The 24,734-nt window shown below is 50.8% G+C and overlaps 1 protein-coding gene across 4 annotated transcripts in view; it reads left to right on the top strand.

Annotated features, from left to right (window-relative positions):
* Positions 1-24,734, top strand: part of tmem184ba (transmembrane protein 184ba) — a 139,620-nt gene that overhangs the window by 15,827 nt on the left and 99,059 nt on the right. For 3 of the 4 annotated variants that reach the window (XM_087978105.1, XM_087978108.1, XM_087978107.1), the window contains exon 2: positions 14,771-14,992. In XM_087978105.1, coding sequence (XP_087834231.1) covers positions 14,771-14,992 — 222 coding nt within the window. Of the gene's footprint in view, positions 1-12,395; positions 12,780-14,770; positions 14,993-24,734 lie in introns of those variants that run through there. The other variant, XM_087978106.1, reaches the window with a different exon arrangement.

Raw genomic sequence — 24,734 nt, 5'->3', positions numbered from 1 at the left:
GGCAGCACTTCAAACAGTACTCCATTGGCTGTAAAGTGATTAAGAACCTCCTGGGGTGCTACGTAAGTGCAATTTTGCACTTGCCTTAAACTGCATTTTGAGGAACCATTGCGTGTACAATTGTGTGTCTCTGAAGAGATTTAGTTGTAGGTATGAAATCTTTTATTTCTTCATCAGGCTCCCTATTGGCCAGTGTCTTCTGATTCATTCCTGAACCTTGTACCTACTTTGCAATGGTAATGGTTTGATATCTGCCATATCTCAGCTGTCTAAACCATTGAGGGGTTGAATTGACGCAAACTAGGTGAAAATCCAGATAAGCTTGGCTGGTGACCAGGATAGGCCAATGACCCCTTTTTCCTGTTTATAGTGAGGAGTGTAGCACAGAACTCCTACTCATGGTTGCTATCCTATAATCTCTAGGAGTAGGCAGGTGGGACTAGCTTTTAGTTTGGGATTATGTTCGGTGTGGACTGGTTAGATCTAAGGCTCTGTTTCCGTGCTCTTTGTGTGGACCTGTTTGAAAAAGCAATAAGACTGGGAGTAGACCATTCGGCCCCTCAAACCTGCTTCACAGTTCAACTAGATCGTAGCTGATCTTCTACCCAACTGCTCTTTCCCCACACTGAAATCTTTAAGTCAGTGATGTGGACGGTAAAGGGGGGCAAATGTGAGTGAAAAGGGGCAGGATTGGGCTATCCAACCTGCTGGCTCAATTCCTGTGGTGTTGGCTCAGCCAGCGTGCATGTCCACTTGGTGGCAGTGTCTGTGGAGGTAGCTGAGTTGTGACGGGTGGAATCCTTGCAAGGTTGGGCCGAAGGACCTTTTTCTGTGCTGTATGCATCTCCAAGGAGTCAGTGGCTGGGGGAGAAGGCATGAGAAGCTGCTGGGGGTGGGGCGGTGGGGGAAATATGTTGACTGGGAGTGACCTTTGTGTATCAAGTAACTAGTTATGGATGTTGAGAGACACGATGCCTATTTTCACTTCGCCTCTTCCCCAAAAACATACTAAAAACTCAAAGAAACTAGTAATTCAGCGCAGACTGCCCAATCTCGATGCACGTACTGTTTGTCAGGAGCTTCCCTTTTCTTTCCCCTGGTTCCCCACTTGACCGTTTTCTCTGACATTCATATGGGAGATCAGGCCCAAGATTTGGTGAAGGGGGGGAGCGTTTTATTTATTTTTGTCCCTCAAACATTCCCCACCACTCTAAGCCTTGCCTTTGAGCAGTGGTAGCAACCCTACCCTACCAACCACTGTCCCCAAGTAGGGGATTGTCATCTCGATATCAGGAGCTAAAGGGTGGCTCGGTGGTTAGCACTGCTGTCTCACAGCGCCAGGGACCCAGGTTCGAATCCATCTCTGGCAGTTGTCAGTGTGGAGTTTGTATGTTCTCCCCCGTGTCTGCGTGGGCTTCCTCTGGTTTCCTCCCACAGTCACGAAGATGCTCACAAATGGGACTAGATAAATTTTAGGATATCTGGTCGGCGTGGATGAGTTGAATCAAAGGGTCCATGACTCTGTGTGCAGGTTAGGGTGGATTGGTCCTGCTAACTTTCCCGGTAGTGTCCATTGATGTGCACGCTAGATGGGTTAGCCATGGGAAATGCAGGGTTACCGGGATAGGCTGGGGGGGGTGGTGGGAATGTTCTTTGGTGCTGACTCAATGGGCTGAATGGCCTCTACTTTCACTGTAGGGGTTCTATGACAGATTCTCCCAGCAGCTGAGGCAGGCTGTGGAGAGCTTACCGCTACAGCACCCTGGTCTCTGAAGCTTCGGCCTAATCACTGCAAGAAGCAACCCAGGTCGATAAGCCGATCTTGGGTTAAATGCTTTTAATCTTGGTCAGCCCACTCTGCACAGCTCTGGTCTCCATTTTATAAAAGGGCAAAGCTCCACCTTGCCTCTTGCCTGAGGCATGGCAAAACGGTGTGGTTAAACCATCACCTATTAACTTATTCTCTATGGCCGAGCAATCCTGAAGACCTTTAAGGATATTGGTGACTTTATTCACCGTAATATTGAAAGGGAGGATTACAAGGAAATGCCCCCAAAATAGGACTGGTACAATTACAGCATTTAAAAGGCATCTGTATAGATACATGAACAGGAAGGGTTTAGAGGGATAAGAGCCAAGTGTTGGCAAATGGGACTAGATTAACTTAGCATATCTGGTCAGCATGGATGAGTTGGTCCGAAGGGTTTGTTTTTGTTTTGTAAATTTCTCTGACTCTGTTATATCCATCAACAGAGTCTGAACTGGCTGAAACTCTTTATGTTGTTACAGCAATCAAAGGGTATGCTAGGTTGGACCAGATGGGCTGAATGGCCTGCTCCGCAGTCATAAGTAATAAACTGGTTTCACCTCTGGGGAAGCCTGTTTTTGTTTCTTTGTAATGAATGCAGCTACGTGAGGAAGGACAATGCTGCTGGGAACTTTCCACTGTTTGCGCGCAGTGTCACTCATTCCCAGCTGGGATACAGCAGCAGTTCCGTCTTCGTGAGATGCAGTTTTCTCGGGCAAGGTCGGTAAACAACTTGAGGTGAAGCAGTGGTATTGGGCTTGGTACTGCAGTTGCGGAGAGTCTGGGAGGAGATGGGGGACACTAAAGGGCAATACTGTGGAGTGAGGGAGAGTTTTCTCCGGTTCGGTTCCTCACAGTCCATCAACAGTTTCTAGTTGACTCGTTGCAAAGTCAGAGCACTAATGCGGGTGTGTACTGTTCCTCATCATAGACTCCCTACAGTGTGGAAACTTCAGTCCAACAAGACCACTCCGACCCTCCGAAGAGTGACCCATTCTCTCTACTCTATATTTACCTCTAACTAATGCACCTAACCTACACATCCCTGAACACAGTGGTCAATTTAGTACAGCCAACTCGCCCAACCAGAGCACCCAGAAGGAAACCCACGCAAACACTGGGAGAACGTGCTAACCACTGAGCCGACCGAGCTAACTTAAACATTGCATCAGGTCAGATGTCACACAACACCAGGTTATCGTCCAACAGGTTTATTTGAAATCACAAGCTTTCGGAGCGCTGCTCCTGTGTCAGGTGAAGGAGCAGCGCTCTGAAAGCTTGTGGTTTCAAATAAACTTGCTGCACTCTGACCTGATGTCGTGTGACTTCTGACCTTGTCCACCCCAGTCCCACACTGGCACCTTCACATCATTGCTGCATCAGGTTACAATATCCCCTCATTTTGTAGAGCTGGAGGAGGTTACGGGTACGAGGAGGGGATTTAAACATGAGGCTGCAGATTTTATGGAAGGAGTCCCAGAGTGTTGAAACCTTTCGGGAAAAGGGATTGAAGAGTTCAAGGTGGCGCGGATGAGCCCAGTGCAGCCCTCCTGTGGAGGATGTTTTTGTTTTGGGACTTCAGAATTCAGATACAGAACAAACTCGATTATCCGAACGAGACGGACGGGGAGCATTTTGTTTGGATAACTGATCTGATCGTAAATGAAGGAAACATTTACAGCACCTTGAGATCTGCAATTTGTATAATTGATGTTTGGATAACTGAGGTTGTTCTGTATAATGTAGCCCACACTGCTCCCTCATTCTCCCCTCCCCCCCCCCCCCCCCCCCCCCCCCCGCACACTGTAAATGTCACTGTCCAACTTGAGCATGTCACACTGATTTGAAGAGTGCAAAGCTGCCGGATCGCTGGCCCTTTCTGAGTCTTGTGACCTGACTCAGAAGGCAAATGCTTGTAAACAGATTGGTCTCCTCAGGGATGCTATTAGCATATCGTTTTGCACTTGGCAATGAAGCCAGGAATGCAGCGATTGTGGATAAAAAAATTTTTTAAGCTGTCGTGTTAAACTAGTGTAAGGCTTGTGTTTCTCAGGAGTGATTCACAACTGTCCTTCAGGGAAATGCACTCTCAAAAGACAGCTGACATTGCACCACACCACCCCCCCCCCCCCCCACTGCACTGTTCCCCTTTTCTTCCTGTGCAGATGGCAGATGGGCTCTGCAGGTTTTACGCTGGTGTCACTGGGCATAAAGTTGTGATCATTCTCACCATTTCATCACTGAGATTCACTGACTGCGAAGCCAGGGAGGCTGCTGGTATCTTGGCAACGCCGCGTGCAATTTGTCGAGTTCCTTCAGCATCCCGAGTAACCCGATCATTTCAAAGCTGATGCCGGGCCACGTCAGGAGTTGTCAAAGTGGGTGACCCAAGGAGGCAGGTAAACTCTCTGAAATCTGCATTGAGGCTTAGGGTGGGAATAGGAGCAGGAATTAGGCCATTCAGCCCATCAGGTCTGCTCCACCATTCATTGATTGCTGATAGGTTTCTCCCGCATTCTCCCCGTAACCCTTAATCCCCTTGATAATCAAGAACCTATCTATCTCTGTCTTAAATATACTCACTGACCTGGCCCCCACAGCCTTCTGTGGCAATTCCACAGATTCACCGCTCTCTGGCTGAAGAAGGTTCTCCTTATCTCCATTCTAAAAGGTCTTCCCTTTACTCTAAGGCTGTGCCCTCGGTCCTAGTCTCTCCCACCAATTGGAAGCATCTTCCCAGAATCCACTCTGTCCAGGCCACTCAGTATTCTGGTATGTTTCAATTAGATGCCCCCACCCCCCCATCGTTCTAAACTTCATCTAGTGTAGACCCAGAATCCTCAAACGTTCGTCATATATTAAGCTTTTCATTCCTGGGACCAACCTCGTAAACATTCTCTGAACACACTCCCTCCCTGAACACACAATGCACCCTCCCTGAGATATGGAGCCCAAAACTGCTCACAATACTCCAAAGGTAGCCTGACCAGATCCTTAGAGTCTCAGAGGTACATCCCTGTACATAGCAGACCCTGGGGCCTGAGTGACTCTCATTATCTCAATAGTTGACCGACTAGCCCTGTTTATAGGAAGAATATTATTAAACTGGAAAGGGTTCATAAGGCGTTTACCAAGATGCTGCCAGGAACAGGGGTGGTTTGAGTTATAAGGAGAGGCTGGATAAGCTGGGACTATTTTCACTGGAGCCTGAGGGATGGTCTTAGAGGTTTTTAAAATCCTGAGAGGCATAGATAAGGTGAATGGCATGTGTCTTCTCCCTCTGATGGATAAGTTTAAAAACTAGGGTGCATATTTTTAAGGTGAGCGGAGAAAAATTTTAAAAAGTGCATGAGGGGCAACTGTTTTTACAGAATGGTTTGTGTGTGACATAAACTTCCTGAGGAAGTGGTGGACGTGAGTACAGTTACAATGTTTAAAAGACATTTGGATAAATACATGAATAGGAAACATTTGGAGGGCCAAACACAGGCAGGTGGGACTGATTTAATTTGGGAATATGGCTGACAAGGGCTGCTTGGACTGAAGGACTTGTTTCCGTGCTGTTTGACCCAATAACAGGCCTAGGTTTACTTCATTTGGGGTCCTAACGTTTTATTAGGAACACTGTACTGGCAGTTGCTGGCATCTGAAAGCTTGAAAAGGGTGTCTGTTTAGCCTCTAGGTTTTGCCTGCATCTGCCAGGCGCCTGCAGCTCATTGTCTTTCCAGGGGGTCCCAGATAAAAGCCGTAACGTGCGAGCACAGCTTTGCTTTGTGGGGAAAGGTTTGGCTCTCCGACCTCTGATCTTTTGTAGCTCGGTCACCATGGCGTGTGAAACGAGGGCTAAACTGCGAGGTCTCTGGGGATGGGGTGGGAGTGGAGATACTGTCGGGCAGTCAGTGTGTTAAAGTTACACAGTGTGCTCAGCACCGGGGGGATTTGGAGCACAGTGCAGCATGTATGTCTGTCGTTGTTCAAACCCATTTCACCACCCCTCCTTCCTGGAGCTGGTTTTGGCTTGGTAGACAGTCTGAAAGTGCTACCCCTTGCAGTCAAACTTGAAACAAAGTTGTAGGTAGGCAGCTAGTACAGGATGGGCTCAGCATTGAATGCTTTTGAAATGTCAAATTTCACTTTTGCTTGTGCGATATTTATTGAACGATATTTATTGTGTGCAGTTTTGGTCCCCTTTATTTGAGGAAAGATGTAGTGGCATTGAAGGTAGTACAGAGGAGATTCACTAGATCGATCTCAGAGATGAGGGATTTGTCGTATGAAGAGAGATTGAACAGTTTAGGCCCATACTGTCTGGAGTTTAGAGGAATGAGGGGAGATCGAATTGAGGTATGCAAGAGGATGAAAAGTGTGGGTAAAATAGACCCTGGAGTGGATGCTTTCCCTTGTAGGGCATTCCAGGATGAGAGAACATAGTCTTAGGATGAGGGGTAGCGAATTTAAAATAGAGTTGAGGAGAAACTCCTTCTCCCAAAGGAATTCATGACTCCAAACTGCAGTGGATGCCAGAACAGTGAGTAAATTTAAGGAGGAGTTAGAAGATTTTTATTTGGTAATGGGTTGAAGGGTTATGGGGAGAAAACAGGAAAATGGGGGTGAGGAGCAGATCAGCCATGATTGAATGGCACAGTAGACTCGATGGGCTGAATGGCCTAATTCTGCTCCTATAAGTTTTGAGCTTTTGAATACAGTCGGTTCTGCTACAACGCGGTTGTTCCGTTCTTACGCTATAAGAAAATTTTGTAATAGCAGCACCATTTAAACTAATGGGGCCGAAATCAATATGCGCTTTAGAAACGGTGTCCCCAATTTGTCAACCATGTTATCAGCAAATTTGCATTAATGAAACATGCGTTACAGCAGAACGACCTGTATTCTGTGCATACCTTCTGAGAAATTGTTCACCAACTGCAAAAGAAAAGATACTTGCATCTCTGTAGCACCTTTTCCCGTGACATTTCATGGTACCTCATAGGCGCTGAGGTGCTTTCAGAAGTGCAGTCACTGTTGTGAGGTAAACAGGGCAGCCAATTTACATACAGCAAGCTCTCTCTCAAGCAGTGATGTCTTGCCCAAGATCAGCTCTGATCATTATCAGTTGAGGGATGTGTCACGGCACCTCTGTTTGACTTTCAGAGTGGTGCTGTGGGGGTCTCTATTGTTCACCAAAAGTATTGTCCACCTCAAGGTTGCAATGGCGAGAGCTAGCCTGGACTTTCTGTTCACGGAATGAGGCTGATTCTGAGGCAAGAGCTGTACAGGTCATTCTTCTATAACACGATGGATACGTTCTTGTACAACCAGGCTTTTATTGGAGAACTGCGCTTTAGAAACAGCGCTTCAAGTGTTGGCGATGTAATCGTGTTCGAGCCGTCACATTTTAAAAGTTTGCACTGTGGAAATAGTCTCCAACTTATCGATCACGAATTCGCGTTAACAAAACGTACATGATAGCAGAACAACCTGTACCACTTAGCCAGAGCTGACTTCATGCCTGTATAGATCCTTTCACTATACCTGCGCAGACAGATGAAGAGTACAAGATTGATTACCTTTTTAAGAAGGTTTAAGGAGCAGAGTTTGAGAACCGGGAGCTCTGTTATGGATTTATTATCACGCGTGGAGCACTGGAGCCTTAATATGTTTTCACGCAGTGTGTATTTTTTTCCTTCCTCGTGAAGCTCACCTACAGCTGCTAATAGAATTGAGTAGGGGGGGTGGGAAAAATGTAACAATAATTCTGACTGGCTGACACAAGACTCCGGAAGATGGATATACTATAGAGGTGTCTGGACAGATGTGGCAGGGAGGGGCTGTTCCCACTCAAGAATGCGAGTGCTTGGATTTGCCAAAGAGGTGAAGCCAGAATGATGTGTAGAAAATCTTTTTCGGGCAGACCTATAAACCTTAAACTCCAGGTGAATAAACTCAACGCCATTCGTCAGGGATGACAATACCTGCCCCATGATTGGGGTTAATCCCAAGACTATTTGTTTCTTGTTTTGGACCTTGAGACCACCACTCTGTATTTATGAAGCTTCCTTCCCCAACTAGCTGCCTGTGTTATCATAGATTTCCTACAATGTGGAAACTGGCCATTCAGCCCATCAAGTCCATGCTGACCCTCTGAAGAGCTCAACTCCCCCCAGCCCCCCCCCCCCCCCCCCCCCCCCCCAAATCCCTGTAACCCACCATTCCCAATGGCCAGTCCACCCTAACCTGCACAACTTTGGACTGTGGGAGGAAACGAGAGCACCTGGAGGAACCCCACGCAGACACAGGGAGAAACTCCACACAGTCACCCGAGGCTGGAATCAAATCTGGGTCCCTGGCACTGTGAGGCAGCAGTGCTAACCACTGAGCCACAGTACTGCCCATGTTGCAGTCAACCTGGTCTCTCTCAGGAGCTGGTGGATCAGTGGTTAGCACTGCTGCCTCAGCACCAGGGACCCCGGTTCGAATCCAGCCTCGGGCGATTGTGTCTGTGTGGGGTTTGCACATTCTCTCTGTCTCTGTGCGGGTTTGCTCTGGTTTCCTCCAATGATGTGCAGGTTAGGGTGGGTTGGCCACGATAAATTGTCCCATAATGTGCAGGTTAGCTGGGTTAGCCATGGGAGTTCTTCAGGGGGTTGATGTGAACTGGGTGGGCTGAATGGCCTGCTTCCACGCTGTCAGGATTTACGACTTGCTGATGTGTAATGATTATATTGTGGCGCTGCAGACGAGGCTAGCTTAACAGTGAATGTATCCATCCATGCACAGTTTATCTGCCAGATCCTCTCTCAATCTACGTGGCTGTTCTTTAGTTCTGTGGCTGCTCTGTGTGCATGTCTGCAATTTTGCAGAGAGGAAGTGAGTTTCTCCGAGAGGCATAATTTCCTGAGGCTGCGGTGGACTGAAATTATAGTACTTGGGCAGATGGAATAAAGACTTCCTTTTTTTTCCTTTCCGACTGGAATGTTTCTGTTGCTTGTTGTGAGAGGAGATCGAGATGAAGGCTTGTTTAGTAGGTTAGTTGTGATTGCAAGTCTATGGCTGCCTTTATCATCCCACAGCCTGGAGTGAACAGAAAAAGGCCATTCAGCCCATTGAGTCTGCACTGCCATTGGATGGAATTATGGCTGATCCGATTAATCCCCATCTCCACATCTTTGACTTCACCCCTAACTCTTGGAAGAAATTCCTCCTCATTTCTGTTTTTAAATAGATGACTCTTTTTTTTTAAACTTTTGAGATTAAACCCTGTAATCCTAGATGAACCCACAAGCAGAAATAACCTTTAATGCACCTTTAGAATGTTGTCTGTTTCAATAAAGATGGATGATGGCGGGGTGGAGAAATCTAACCCCATGTTTGAGTTGCTGGAAGTTAATGCTGTAGATTCTTGACACAATGTCTAGCAGTGGCACGATTGCATTTTATTTTGATTATTGGTTGTGACTGAGAGATCGGGAAGGTTACTTTGGGTGTGGTGCCAAGTGCTGGAGGTGGAACATTCTGCCCCTCTGGTTGGAACTGGGAGTGCAGAAGGTCTAGAGTCGTAGAGTCATAGAGATGTGCAGCACGGAAACAGACCCTTCGGTCCACCTTGTCCATGCCGACCAGATATCCCAACCCAATCTAGTCCCACTTGCCAGCACTTGGCCCATATCCCTCTAAACCCTTCCTATTCATATCCCATCCAGATGCCTTTTAAATGTTGTAATTGTACCATCCTCCACCACTTCCCCTGGCAGCTCATTCCATACACGCACCACCCTCTGCGTGGTACCTATCCAAATGTCTCTTAAACCTCTGCGTGAAAATGTTGCCCCTTAGGTCCCTTTTATAAATCATTCCCCTCTCATCCTTAACACTATGCCCTCTAGTTCTGGACTCCCACACCCAGGGAAAAGACCTTGTCTATTTACCCTATTCATGCCCCTCATGATTTTATAAACCTCTAAGGTCACCCCTCAGCCTCCGATGCTCCAGGGAAAACAGCCCCTGACTATTCAGCCTCTCCCTATAGCTCAAACCCTCCAACCCTGGTAACATCTGTGTAAATCTTTTCTGAGCCCTTTCAAGTTTCACAGCATCCTTCTGATAGGAGGGAGACCAGAATTGCATCTAATATTCCAACAGTGGCCTAACCAACATCCTGTGCAGCCACAGCATAACCTCCCAACTCCTGTACTCTATGCTCTGTCCATCAAAGGAAAGCATACCAAACGCCTTCTAATGTGATGCACCCGTTCTCTGTGGGTTTTTTCTTCTTTTTCCCCAGTCCCCTGCCATCATTGATGACACCTACCCCACCCCCCACCTCTCCCAGTCTGGCCTTCCAGAAATGGTTGCAAATGATGCCCGGCTTTGGCCTGCATTTCTGTAGTGCCTCTGTGACCTCTGGACATTTGCCAAGCAGTTTTTACCAAAAAAGGCAGTTTGGGTGACGGGCTGACCTGGTTTGTTCTGTCGTCATCGTCATCATCCTCCGTGCCCGTCGTTGTAACTCTTGGCCTCGGGTTGTGGTGAGAGGTTGTCGGCCGTGTGACTTACTCTCTCTGCAACCGCCATTTTCTCCCGAAGGTAGTTGTTAATCTCTGGTGAACCCCAGGCTTCATTGGCAGGCGGTTGGGAGTTCCTCACAGCTGTCGCTGACCCCACCTGCACCTTCCCACCAAGTCATTAGGACTGCGTGTGGCGCTAACGTCCCAACCTCTGGGCCAGGAGACCCCAGTCCAAGTCCCACCTGCTCCAGAGGTGTTCCACATCTCTGAATAGGTTGATTCAGAGAAATGTCTCCCTGCATGGTCAAAACGACTGAGATTGAAGAGTCTGCTGATGAATGAACGAAAAGCTTGCATTTAAATAGTACCTTTTAGGAATCACCCAAGAACTTTAGAGCCATTGATGTGTATTGAGAGACAGTCAATGTTTATAAAACAGTTTGGGTGACCAACTTACGCATTGCTGTTGCTATGTAGTTCCACCCCAGATACTTTGAGATGCTGGTTGAGCGATACATCATGTCCCCTGTACACTGGGCTAATCGTCTGTGTTATAGAGTCATACAGCATAGAAGAAATTCCTTCGGTCCAACTCATCCATGCCGACCCAGTTTCCCAAACTAAACTAGTCCCACTTGCCTGCGTTTGGCCCATATCCCTCTTAAACCTTTCCTATTCATGTACCTATCCAAATGTCTCTTAAATGCTATAACTGTATCTGCATCTACCGACTACCCTGGCAAGTCGTTCCACACATGAGCCACCCTCTATATGAAAAAGTTGCCCCTCAGGTTCCTTTTAAATAATTCTCCTCTCACCGCATAAATACGCCCCCTAGTTTTGAACTCCCACACCCTGGCAAAAACCTTTTGCTATTCACCTTATCTATGCCTGTCATGATTTTATAGACCTCTATAAGGTCGCCCCTCAGCCTCCGACACTCCAGAGGAAATAGCCCCAGCCTATTTAGCCTCTCCCAGTAGCTCAAACCCTCCAATCCTGGCAACATTCCATGTAAATCTTTTCTGAACCCTCTCCAGTTTAATAATAATCTTCCTAAAAACAGGGTGACCACAACTGGACACAGTACTCCAGTAAAGGCCTCGCCAGTATCCTGTACAACCTCGACATAACATCCCAACTCCTACACTCAAAGGTCTGAGCAATGAAGGCAAGTGTGATAAACGCCGCCTTAATTACCCTGTCTACCTGTGATGCCACTTTCAAAAAACCCCTAAGTCTTGGCACAGTGGCTCAGTGGTTAGCACCGCTGCCTTGCCGCGCCAGGGACCTGGGTTTGATTCCTGCCTCAGGCCACTGTCTGTGTAAAGTTTGCACATTCTCCCTGTGTCTCCGTGGGTTTCCTCCCACAATCCAAAGATGTGCAGGTTAGGTGAATTGGCCCTTGGTTTAGGTTAGGTGCATTAGTCAGGGGTAAATATCGGATAATATGGTAGGGCAATGGGTCTGGGTGAGTTACTATTTGGAGGGTCAGTGTGGACTTGTTGGGCCAAAGGGCCTGTTTCCACACTGTAGGGATTCTAGGGACAATACTTCCCCAGGGCCCTACTGTTAACTGCATGAGTTCTGCCCTCCTTCGATTTACCAAAATGCAATACCTCGCATTAGAAATTCTACGATGGGCCTTTTTATTTTTTTTGTGCTCACCAGAGAGAGTTGGCAGCACTCCTCTGAAAGACAGAGCCTCTGACAATGCAGCGCTCCCTCAGTGTCAGCCTAAATAATGTGCATGAGCCTCTGGACTGGGCCTGGGATTCACGCTAACCTCGCTCTGAGATGACTCACTGAGGTGCACTCTGCTGATGTGAGCGATTTTAATTGCAGTTGTTTTAATTTTCTCTGCCCTGTATCATCTAGCCTTACACAGGATGATGACCTCACCAGGAATCTGAGTCTAATTGAGAAGCAGGTCAATTCACAGGCGCAAGGCAGCTAGCTCAACAGGGCAATCCCACACTGTCAAACCTCTGGGAGAAAGGCTTGTCTTTTTATTCTTCCAAGGGATGTGAACATCGCTGGCAAGGTGCCCATCTTTACTTAGTGAAATGCCAGGTTAATTCAGAGCACAGTTAAGAATCCATCACACTGCCGTGGGTCTGGAGTCACCCAGCTTTCATTAGTGAGTTTTTACAACAATCGGTGAGAGTCATGGACGAGACCAGCCTTCAGCTTTGTTAATTGAATTTAACATTTCCCAGCTGCCCTGGGGAGACTTGAACCTGCGTCAACCAGAACATTAGCTTGGGCCCTTGTATTACCCCCTTGCAAGCACCGGCACTGACTCCACATGTTCGATGCAGTTCCGTCTCCCTTTCTCACAGCCAATTCACTGACCCTGTTTTGAGAGTGATTGTTGGAAAGAGGGCATCACTGCCTGGCTAGGCCAGTAAGCGGTTTACACTCAACCACGTTGCTGTGGGTCTGGAGTCTCATGTAGGCCAAACCAGGTAAGGACGACTGTTTCCTTCCTTCAAGGACGTTTGTGAACCAGATGAATTTTTACAACACTTGATTCACGCTCATTGTTAGACCAGATTTTTATTGAATTCCAATTCCACCAAGGTGGGATTCGAACCCAGGTCTCCACAACATTATGCAGGTCTCTGGATTAACAGTCCAGTGATCAGACCACTAAGCCATGACCTTCCCTTTCATACAGCGCCCTTCATAACCTCCCGAAGTGCTGTATGGCCCATTACAATGTAGATCCCATGCCACTATTTTGAGGAGGGACTGGGGAATTCTGCCCGGCATCCAGTCCAAACGTCTTCGCTCAACCGTTATCATTTTTTGTAAAAATGCAAGTGGCAATCAGTTCCTATTCTATTTTTTTTTTTCTTCTTTTTTTTAAGGGAAAACACCCAAGTCGCCAAATCTCCTGTTTCTTTTTTTTCTTTTTTTTTCTTTTTTTTTCTTTTTGTAAGAGAGTGCTGATTTTTTTTTTTTGTTTTAACCCCCACACTACCACCTAAGTGCGGTAGTGCTTATTTTATCCCCAGCACCCATGGTGTGTGTGTGCAGGTGTGAGACACAGTGAAAGACACAAAGTGCACCAATCTTTATTCAATTTCCACCACCAGGAAGATAGGAAAACACCCGGGTGGCCAGTGACAAACACTGCCCTTCACATCAAAGGGCAGTGCTGTGTGATCAAAACAGTGAAGGGGAGGGTAGGGACTAAATCAAAATAGAATTGGAGGGAGAAATGATGCACTCCACTCCCTGCGGCGCCCACCTCTCCCTGAACAACTCCAGGGTGTTGGTGGACACCGCGTGCTCCTTCTCCAAGGACACCCGGGCTCTAACGTAACCGCGGAAGAGGGGCAGGCAGTCGGCCCTAACGACCCCCTCCACGGCCCGCTGCCTGGACCTGTTGATGGCCAGTTTGGCCAGGCCCAGGAGCAGACCCACGAGGAGGTCTTCAGACCTGCCCTCCTTCCTCCGTACCGGGTGCCCAAAGATCAGGAGCGTGGGACTGAAGTGCAGCCAAAAACAGAGGAGAAGGTTTTTCAGGAAATCAAAAAGGGAGTGCAAACGCCCACACCCAATATATACATGGTCCACGGACTCCACAGCGCCACAGAACAAGCAGTTGGGCTGGGAGTCCGTGAACCACCGCAATCTGCGGTTGCAGGGGACTGCTGCGTGCAGCACCCTCCACCCCAGATCCCCGAGAGAAAGGGGGAGGACTCCCGCGTAGAGAGCCCTCCACTGGGGATCCCCACCGCCCGGTGGCAAATGGGCACGCCAAGGCGTGTCCGGACGGTGGATGAGGGAGAAGAGGTGGATGGTGTGCAGCAGCAGTCGATACAGGGCTCTTCTTTTTATTTCCTTAAACAAAACGAAATTAAAATTTCGGAGGCGGCTCAGGTTGTGGGGCACAGGCTCCCGCGGGAAGTACGGGACCTTGGGGCCAATGTGCAATTCCTATTCTATTCCATTACCTGGTTGTTAACTGCTGTTTAATGCAGAATGACAATTGGCTTTGACTGTTCCCAACATTACAACAGGGATCGCACTCCCTGTGCTGTCCACTGGCCGTGGAGCTTGCTGGGACATGGTTGAAACCTATAGGAATTTTCTCTGACCTTGCAGAAATTGTCCCATACACTACATGAGGATCGCTTTATCTATCAGGCGACAGTTTTATCTCTGGAACATTGTTGTCACTGTGTGAGAGGTCAGGGTGACCCTTGATTGAGCTACAGCCTTGCAGTTTAGCCCTCCCCTTATCTTTTCAAGGAGCTTTGGCATCTTGCAGGAGGCCTTCAGTCGCAATGTCTGTGTTTTGCATTTCTCTCTGTCTCTATTATTGTTTTGTTCCTCGCTCATTTACTCCCGCTTTTGGTCACACTGGCCTCGGCTGTGCGACTGTGTGTACCCACGTTCCCACTGCCTTGCTCAACCCCTCCCCCTCTGTTCTCTCCTCTCTGCGCAGATGAGCAGTAGGCCGAGCAACACCTCCGGGAGCGTCAGCATGGTTTCCGCGGCGATGTCGGCCCCAGAGCCGGCCCCCAGCAGCACGGCGGCGGATCCCAGCGTCTCGTGGTTGCCCGATACTCCAACGGCGCTGGAGCAGCCGATATTCCTGATGACCACGGCGGCACAGGGCATCTCGGGGTTCTTTGTGTGGACGGCTCTCCTAATCACGTGCCACCAGGTAACGCTGACCACTGTGCTTAGCCTCAGTTGTGACTGTCTTCACCCACCCCCATGCCCCCTGTTGGAATGCTCAAGTTAACGCCACCTCGTGTAGAGCAAAAGGACAACTTTGGATCCATTTCTAACCCCACCCCACTTCAGTTCCTTAATGCTTCGCCATGTGTTACTTGTCAACAGTAGACCTGTTGGACTGAGAGGCAGTCAACTTATACACAGATAGGTCCCTCATTTAACAATTAAGCTATCCAACCAATTTGCATGCAGGAGGTCACCCTGTATTGGATAGATATTATCAATCTGGAGAGAGTTCGGAAGAGATTTACCAAGATGTTGCTGGCTGTGGAAGGTTTGACTTACAAGGAGAGGCAAGGAGATATATAGCACGGAAATGGACCCTTCGGTCCAACCCGTCCATGCCGACCAGATATCCCAACCCAATCGAGGCCCACCTGCCAGTACCTGGCCCATATCCCTCCAAACCCTTCCTATTCATATATATCCGTCCAGATGCCTTTTATATAGCTGCCAGAGGAAGTGGTGGAAGCTGGTACAATTCCAGCATTTAAAAGGCGTGGAGGAATGACCAGGCATGGGCTGCCAAGGTCGGGGACCACTTTTTTTCCCTTTTCCATTTTCCAAGGCAGCAGTTTCTCCCCCCCCACCCCCAGCCATTTCTCTCCCCCACCCCAGCCATCTCTTCTCCCCCCCCCCCCCCCCCAGCCATCTCTCTTCCCCCCCCCCGCCCCCCAGCCACCCCCCCAGCCATCTCTCTTCCCCCACCCCCCCCCAGCCATCTCTCTTCCTCCCCCCCCCCCCCAGCCATCTCTCTTCCTCTCCCCCCCCCCAGCCATCTCTCTTCCCCCACCCCCCCCAGCCATCTCTCTTCCTCCCTCCCCCAGCCATCTCTCTTCCTCCCCTCCCCCCCCCAGCCATCTCTCATCCCCTCCCCCCCCCAGCCATCTCTCATCCCCTCCCCCCCCCCCAGCCATCTCTCATCCCCCCCCCCCCCCAGCCATCTCTCATCCCCTCCCCCCCCCCCCCCCCAGCCATCTCTCATCCCCTCCCCCCCCCCCCCCCCCAGCCATCTCTCTTCTCCCCCCCTGCCCCCAGCCATCTCTCTTCTCCCCCCCTGCCCCCAGCCATCTCTCTTCTCCCCCCCTGCCCCCAGCCATCTCTCTTCTCCCCCCCTGCCCCCAGCCATCTCTCTTCTCCCCCCCTGCCCCCAGCCATCTCTCTTCTCCCCCCCCCTCCCCAGCCATCTCTCTCCCCCCTCCCCAGCCATCTCTCATCCCCTCCCCCCCCCCCCAGCCATCTCTCATCCCCTCCCCCCCCCAGCCATCTCTCATCCCCCCCCCCCAGCCATCTCTCATCCCCTCCCCCCTCCCCCCAGCCATCTCTCATCCCCTCCCCCCCTCCCCAGCCATCTCTCATCCCCTCCCTCCCCCCCCCCCAGCCTTCTCTCATCCCCTCCTCCCCCCAGCCTTCTCTCATCCCCTCCTCCCCCCAGCCTTCTCTCATCCCCTCCTCCCCCCAGCCTTCTCTCATCCTCTCCTCCCCCAGCCTTCTCTCATCCCCTCCTCCCCCCAGCCTTCTCTCATCCCCTCCTCCCCCCAGCCTTCTCTCATCCCCTCCTCCCCCCAGCCTTCTCTCATCCCCTCCTCCCCCCAGCCTTCTCTCATCCCCTCCTCCCCCCAGCCTTCTCTCATCCCCTCCTCCCCCCAGCCTTCTCTCATCCCCTCCTCCCCCCAGCCTTCTCTCATCCCCTCCTCCCCCCAGCCTTCTCTCATCCCCTCCTCCCCCCAGCCTTCTCTCATCCCCTCCTCCCCCCAGCCTTCTCTCATCCCCTCCTCCCCCCAGCCGTCTCTCATCCCTTCCCAGCCATCTCTCTTCCCTCCCCCCCCCCCCCCCCCAGCCATCTCTCATCCCCTCCCTCCCCACCCCCCAGCCGTCCCTCATCCCCTCCCTCCCCCCCCCCCCCAGCCGTCTCTCATCCCCTCCCCCCCCCTCCTCCCCCCAGCCATCTCTCATCCCCCCCCTCCCCCCCCCCTCCTCCCCCCAACCATCTCTCATCCCCTCCTCCCCCCAGCCATCTCTCATCCCCTCCCTCCCCCCCCCCCCCATCCATCTCTCTCCCCCCCCATCCATCTCTCTCCCCCCCCATCCATCTCTCTCCCCCCCCAGCCATCTCTCTCCCCCCCCAGCCATCTCTCTCCCCCCCAAGCCATCTCTTCCCCCCCCCCCCCCAGCCATCTCTCTCCCCCCCAAGCCATCTCTTCCCCCCCCCCCCCAGCCATCTCTCTTCCCTCCCCCCCCCCCCCCCCCCCAGCCATCTCTCTCCCCCCCAAGCCATCTCTTCCCCCCCCCCAGCCATCTCTTCCCCCCCCCCCCCAGCCATCTCTCTTCCCTCCCCCCCCCCCCCCAGCCATCTCTCTTCCCTCCCCCCCCCCCCCCCCCAGCCATCTCTCTTCCCTCCCCCCCCCCCCCCCAGCCATCTCTCTTCCCGCCCCCCCAGCCATCTCCCTTCCCGCCCCACCAGCCATCTCTCAACCCCTCCCTCCCCAACCCCCCCAGCCATCTCTCATCCCCTCCCTCCCCACCCCCCAGCCGTCTCTCATCCCCTCCCCCCTCCCTCCCCCAGCCGTCTCTCATCCCCCCCCCCCCCAGCCGTCTCTCATCCCCTCCCCCCCCCCCCCAGCCGTCTCTCATCCCCTCCCCCCCCCCCCCCCAGCCGTCTCTCATCCCCTCCCCCCCCCCCCAGCCGTCACTCATCCCCTCCCCCCCCCCCCCCCCAGCCGTCTCTCATCCCCTCCCCCCCCCCCCCCAGCCGTCTCTCATCCCCTCCCCCCCCCCCTCCCCAGCCGTCTCTCATCCCTCCCCACCCCCCAGCCGTCTCTCATCCCCTCCCTCCCCTCCCCCCCCCCCCCCCAGCCGTCTCTCATCCCCTCCCCCCCACCCCCACCCCCAGCCGTCTCTCATCCCCTCCCCCCCCCCCCCAGCCGTCACTCATCCCCTCCCCCCCCCCCCCAGCCGTGTCTCATCCCCTCCCCCCCCCCCCCCCCAGCCGTCTCTCATCCCCTCCCCCCCCCCCCCCCTCCCCAGCCGTCTCTCATCCCTCCCCACCCCCCAGCCATCTCTCATCCCCTCCCTCCCCCCCCCCCCCCCCAGCCGTCTCGCATCCCCTCCTCCCCCCAGCCGTCTCGCATCCCCTCCCTCCCCCCCCCCTCCCCCCCCCCCCCCCCCCAGCCGTCTCGCATCCCCCCCCCCCCCCAGCCGTCTCGCATCCCCTCCTCCCCCCAGCCGTCTCGCATCCCCTCCTCCCCCCAGCCGTCTCGCATCCCCTCCTCCCCCCAGCCGTCTCGCATCCCCTCCTCCCCCCAGCCGTCTCGCATCCCCTCCTCCCCCCAGCCGTCTCGCATCCCCTCCTCCCCCCAGCCGTCTCGCATCCCCTCCTCCCCCCAGCCGTCTCGCATCCCCTCCTCCCCCCAGCCGTCTCGCATCCCCTCCTCCCCCCAGCCGTCTCGCATCCCCTCCTCCCCCCAGCCGTCTCGCATCCCCTCCTCCCCCCAGCCGTCTCGCATCCCCTCCTCCCCCCAGCCGTCTCGCATCCCCTCCTCCCCCCAGCCGTCTCGCATCCCCTCCTCCCCCCAGCCGTCTCTCATCCCTCTTCCTCCCCCCAGCCGTCTCTCATCCCTCTACCCCCCCCCCAGCCGTCTCTCATCCCTCTACCCCCCCCCCCCCCATTCCCCCAGCCGTCTCTCTCTACCCCCTCCACCATCTCTCTTTCTCCACCCCCATCACTCCACAGCCATCTCTTATCTCCCCACCTCCCTTCTCCCTCCAGCTTGGATTCAAGATAGTACCAACACTGAGTAACTCCCTACAGCAGATCTTATTCTAACATTTCTTGTAACCCTTCCATACTTTTAAACCTAAATTTGAAGTCTGTTTAAAAATTACTCTGACTTCAAATAATGGTGATCTTGCTTCATGTGCCTCCTATGCATTGTAACCTTGTTTATCTGACTCTGTCGAAGCACCCTATGTCCTTGCTTATTATGATTTGTCTGTACTGCTCGCAAACAATGCTTTTCACTGTACTTAGGAACACTGGACCACAATAATTCAAATTAAATGAAATCTGGGTTGGGAGGGGTGTGGGAGAAAAAAAGTGTGGGGTTTGGGGTATGGATAAAGGCGAGAAACAATGCAAAAAAAAAAGCGAGCATTTTCAAACCTGCCCACATAGGGATACTTAGCTAACAGGGAGCTACTCAAACTGAAAACACTGAAGAAATGGAGTATTTGCAGACGAATGTGGAATCTCTTGCTTAATGCTGCTTTTTTGGTAGGGAGGGATGGAATGCAATGAATGCTGTTGTCTGCTTTATTTTAAGCTTGAGGTTGAGAGCTCCGATGATCTGAAAAAGATCTGGTTAAAATTTTCCAACCTTATGATTGTACAATGGAAATGCATTGACTGGGACCTTGCTTGGTTCAGGGCGATGGATTTCAGTATGTAGAATTGTGTGTCTTGCGCCAATTTTTAAACACTGTGATGTCTAGGAAGTGAATGTATTTTCTTTGCGAGTTCCAAGTTTAAATTTCGGGGCGATCGTTTTTCAGGACATGCTAAACTTGTAAACTTCTGCTTCAGGAGTATTCCATACATTCTACATTCTATGACTCTATTAACACAAACACAAGTAATATTATGACATGACTGCATCACTTCATAAAGGTGTTGGCAAGAATGAGAAAGGATTCTGGGAAAACCAAAAAAAAATTCCCGAACAGCAAGAAATAGCCTTCTGACAGAGTTACAGGGGGGATGGTTCTGGGTGGGATGCTCTTCAAAGGGTCGGTTTGGATTTGATGGGCCAAATGGCCTGCTTTCACACTGTAGGGATTCTGAATCTATGATTATTCTAGAATGGGGTCATATTTGTGCCCCAGGCAACATATACTGAGCACGTTCTGGTAACAGAAATAGAAAAGCATTGAGCCAATTTCATAAAGAACTGCAGATGCTGGGAATCAGAAACAAAAACCGACATTGCTGGAGAAACACAGCAGGTCTGTCAGCACCTGTGGAGAGAGAAAACAGAGTTAATGTCTCTGGTCCGGTGACCCTTCTGCAGAATGGGTTGCAGAACTCCAGTTCTGAGGCAGGGTCGCTGGACCTGAAAGGTTAATTCTGCTTTCTCCTCACAGGCGTGGCTAGACCTGTTGAGTTTCTCCAGCAATATTTGTTTTTGCAGCCCATTTAATGCTTGCTTTTAGTCATATAAGGATGTGTTTGGAGGGGGGTGAGAGGAGAATACTACAAGTTATAAATAATAGCATGAATGTATTGGGTGGCTCAGTGGTTAGCACTGCTGTCTCACAGTGCCAGGGACCTGGGTTTGATTCCCGCCTTGGGCGACTGTGAAAACTCCACACAGACATTCTCCCCGTGTCTGCGTGGGTTTCCTGTGGGTGCTCTGTGTTCCTCCCACAATCTAAAGATGTGCAGGTCAGGTGAATTAGCCATGCTAAATTGCCCATAATGTTAGATGCATTAGTCAGGGTAAATATAGGGTAGGGAAGTGGGTCTGGGTGGGTTACTCTTCGGAGGTCGGTGTGGACCTGTTAGGCTGAAGGGCCTGTTTCCATACTAGGGAATCTAATCATCCAAATGGTCTGTTTCTGGGCCATACATACCATGTAATTCTGTCTAATGATCGTTTCCCAGTTAAACACCCACTCTATTATTGCCCCTTGGGGCTTTGGCATGTCCCTTGGAGAGTTCTTCTGCCATACTTCAAATGGGAAAGAGGGCACAATATGAATGGCCTGTGTGGGAATGCATTCAAATAAGTAGGAACTGTCATGACCTGTCATTTCCCACCAAGATGGAGCCCTCGCAGCCAGTTTCCCTGCTCAGTAGTTTTGTTTCTCCAGCTGCTTGCTCTGATTTATTAAATCATTTGGAGGCTGAGGGGTATAGCTTCATAGAGGTTTATAAAATCATGAGGGGCATGCATAGGGTAAATAGACAAGATCTTTTCCCTGGGGTGGGGGAGTCCAGAACTAGAGGGCATAGGTTTACGGTGAGAGGCAAAGGACATAATAAGGACCCAAGGGGCATTTTTTTCCATCTAGAGGGTGCTGTGTGTGTGGAATGAGCTGCCAGAGGAAATGGTGGAGGCTGGTACAATTACAACATTTAAAAGACATCTGGATGGGTATATGAATAAGAAGGATTTGGAGGGATATGGGGCCAAATGCTGGCAAGTGGGACTAGATTTATTTAGGATATTGGTTGGCATGGACAAGTTGGACAGAAGGGTCTGTTTCCATGCTGTACATCTCTATGACTGTAAGACAGTGCAAACACCTGAACCCAGTTTGTTTTTGAGGGTGGCCAGTCAGGTGTCTGCCTTGTGAGGGAAAGTCAACCTGGTACAAATGTCTCCAAATAAAACCACACCGGTAGATTGTTGGGCTTGTATGTTGCTGCCAGCTTTTTTATTCTCCTGTCCCCCTCCACTATTATTCGCTCTTGCTTTCGCTATTTTTAAATCTTTTTTACATGCCTGCTTGTGCTTTTCCATCTCCGTGCACACTTTCCTTACTCACCCTCACCCTCTGCTTAAAAAAAGGATGTGGAGGACAGAACGAGGGAACTGCCATCTTTGAGAGATTCCTGTTTTCTATCAGCTTGACCTTCTCTCCTCCTCTTGTTCCATCGATTTGATTTAAGCAGCAGCTTTTAAGCTGAAGGGCAGGTCCTCACTTGCTGCCTGTGTGTTGCCGCGTGACTGAATTCTCGATCAGAACAAACTCCAACGAGCAGCTTCATTCACTGTTGTGCAGACCTGTCATGTTGGTGAGTCCTGTGCCTACTCCCCTGACCAGCACTGTGAAGGAATACCTCTGGGCAACTCTACCAAGTGGATTATCTCAAACATGCGCTTTACAGCTTTCCTGTCTCCCTTGGTCTCCCTCGGTCTCTCTCAGAGGGATGCTCTTTGGAGGATCAGAGTCACACAGCACAGAAACAGACCCCTCTGTCCAACCAGTCCATCCCGACAACATTCCCAAAGAAACTAGTCCCACTTGCTTGCGTTTGACCCATATCCCTCAGTGTGAACATGATGGGCCGAATGGCCTGCTTCCACACTGTAGGAGTTCCGTGACCTGCAGCAGGGCTTGCAGAGTCGGTGGAGAGAGAAACCGAGTTAATGTTTCAAGTCCGGTCTGAAGGTAGTTCCCCTCTTTTATTTTCACAACACACTGTCTTTATTTGGTTTCTCGAGCACAGACTCTTCAGTTTCCTCTTGAAGCTGCTGTTTGCCAGCATTCTGGAAGTGTGTTCTAAATCCAAAGCGGGTGTGCTTCTTGTAGAGTTTCCTCCTATCACCCTGGGTCCTTTGCCAATCGTGTTTTAAACCTGTCTCCTCTGGAGACCAACTCTTCTGCCACAGGGAACCAGTTTATCCTTTATTTGTTCCATAGAGATAACGACTGGCTTTCAGTCCCTATTAAACCCCCTCGATCAGAGCTAAACTGCACAACCCCAGTCTCTTCAGGCACAGGCAGTTCTGCTATACCATGTAAGTCCGTTCTCGCGCAATCCCGTGATATAAGAAAACCACGTAAAAGCAGCACCATTTAAACTAATGGAGCCAGAATCACATTAATACCAATACATGCTTTAAAGCTTCATGCTTTAGAAACAGTGTCCCCAATTCGTCAATCGTGCTATAGTGAATTCGTGTTAAGAAAACGCGCATTATAGCAGAACCATTATAGCAATCTTGCTGCCATAGAGTCGTAGGCATGTACGGTATGGAAACAGACCCTTCGGTCCAACTTGTCCATGCCAACCAGATATCCTAACCTAATCTAGTCCCATTTGCCAGCACTTGGCCCATATCCCTCCAAACCCTTCCTATTCATATACCCATCCAGATGTGTTTTAAATGCTGTATTTGTATCAGTCTCCACTACTTCCTCTGGCAGCTCATTCCATACACGCACCGCCCTCTGTATAAAAAGGTGCCCCTCAGGTCCCTTTTATATCTTTCCCTTCTCGCCCTAAACCAATGCCCTCTAGTCTCCCCATTCCTGAAATTCTCAGCTGCAGCTTCTCCAAGGCTTGATCTTCCCAAAATCTAGATGGCTCGCTTTGACCATAAGCCTTCTTCATGTTGCCCATGTGTGCAATGCTTCTCCAAGTTGAGATCTGAGAATATTTTGGTGTCTCTCACGTTCATGCCCCTCCACACCACGCACTTTAAGTGGGAGGTTCCCAACAAACTGAATGTGAAGTGAAACTACTGTCTCTGGCACCCGAACAGGGAGTCACTCTCAGCAGCTACCATGCACAAAGACTCTTTCAAAGGCACCACCATTGTTATCCAGAAGGACAAGGGCAGCAGATAGATGGGAACACCACCTCCTGGGTGTTCCCCCACGAGCCCCTCGCCATCCAGATTTGGAAGTACATTGCTGTTCCTTCACTGTTTCTGGGTCCACATCCTGGAGCTCCTTCCCAAATGGTAGCTAGAAAGTACGGGTTGTAGTGTTTCAAGAAACCAAATTGCCACCATCTTCCCCACAGCAGTTCATAGAATCCCTACAGTGTGGAAGTTTATGATTCTATCATTTGGCCCATTAAGTCCACACTGATCCTCCAAACAGCAGCCCACCCAGACACACCCCCACGCCCACCCTATCCCCATAACCCCGCATTTCCCATGGCTAATCCACCTAGACTGCACATCCCTGTATATCCTCTGGGTGCTCTGGTTTCCTCCCACGGTCCAAAGGTGTGCAGGTTAGGTGGATTGGCCGTGGGAAATGCAGGGTTACAGGGGTAGGGTAGGGAGGTATGTCTGGATGGAATTCTCTTCAGAGGGTCGGTGTGGACTCGCTGGGCTGAATGGCCTGCTTCTACGCTATAGGGATTCCATGATTCACTCTGCCATCTAGCTCCCTGTCGCCCATAAAACCCCCTCATTTGCACACAATTGTAAAACCTCTTGCCCTTCCTTCCAAATTCCACCACGGGCCCTCAGTCTTCCCATTTTTTTTATCATCTTCTCCAACCCCACCACCCTCCTATATTCACCCTCCTCCAGTTGTGTAGGAACGTTTTGCACAATTGGTGGCCATGCCTTCAGCTGCTTGGGCCCCCGAGCTCTGTAGTTCTTTCCCTAAACCCTCTGCCTCTCTATCCTGGTCTCCACCTTTTTAAGATGCTCCCTAATACCTATCTCTTTGACCAAACCTTTGGTCAGTATCTCCTTGTGTGGCTTACATTAGATTAGATCCCCTACAGTGTGGAAACAAGCCCTTCGGCCCAACCAGTCCATACCGACACTCTGAAGAATAACCCACCCAGACCCATTTCCCTCTGACTAATGCACCTAGCACTATGGGCAATTTAGCATGGCCAGTTCACCTGACCTGCACATCTTTGGACTGTGGGAGGAAACCGGAGCACTCGGAGGAAACCCATGCAGACACTGGGAGAATGTGCAAACTCCACACAGTCACCCGAGGCTGGAATTGAACCGGGGACCCTGGTGCTGTGAGGTAGCAGTGCTAACCACTGGCACATTGCTTGTTCTGCAATGTCCCCGTGAAGCACACTGGGACAGTTCATGACACGAAAGGTGCTATAAAAACATAAGTTGTTGTTTCACTGCCCAGTAACAGAATGACAGCACCTGTAGCTGTTGCCCTGTTAACTA

The sequence above is a fragment of the Chiloscyllium plagiosum genome, unplaced genomic scaffold (assembly GCF_037043375.1).
Source record: "Chiloscyllium plagiosum isolate Xiang-an unplaced genomic scaffold, Cpla_swu_hap1 HiC_scaffold_33, whole genome shotgun sequence".
NCBI classification, from domain to species: Eukaryota; Metazoa; Chordata; class Chondrichthyes; order Orectolobiformes; family Hemiscylliidae; genus Chiloscyllium; species Chiloscyllium plagiosum.
Note: the sequence above shows the minus strand (reverse complement) of the source record. Positions and strands in the feature narration are given on the sequence as shown.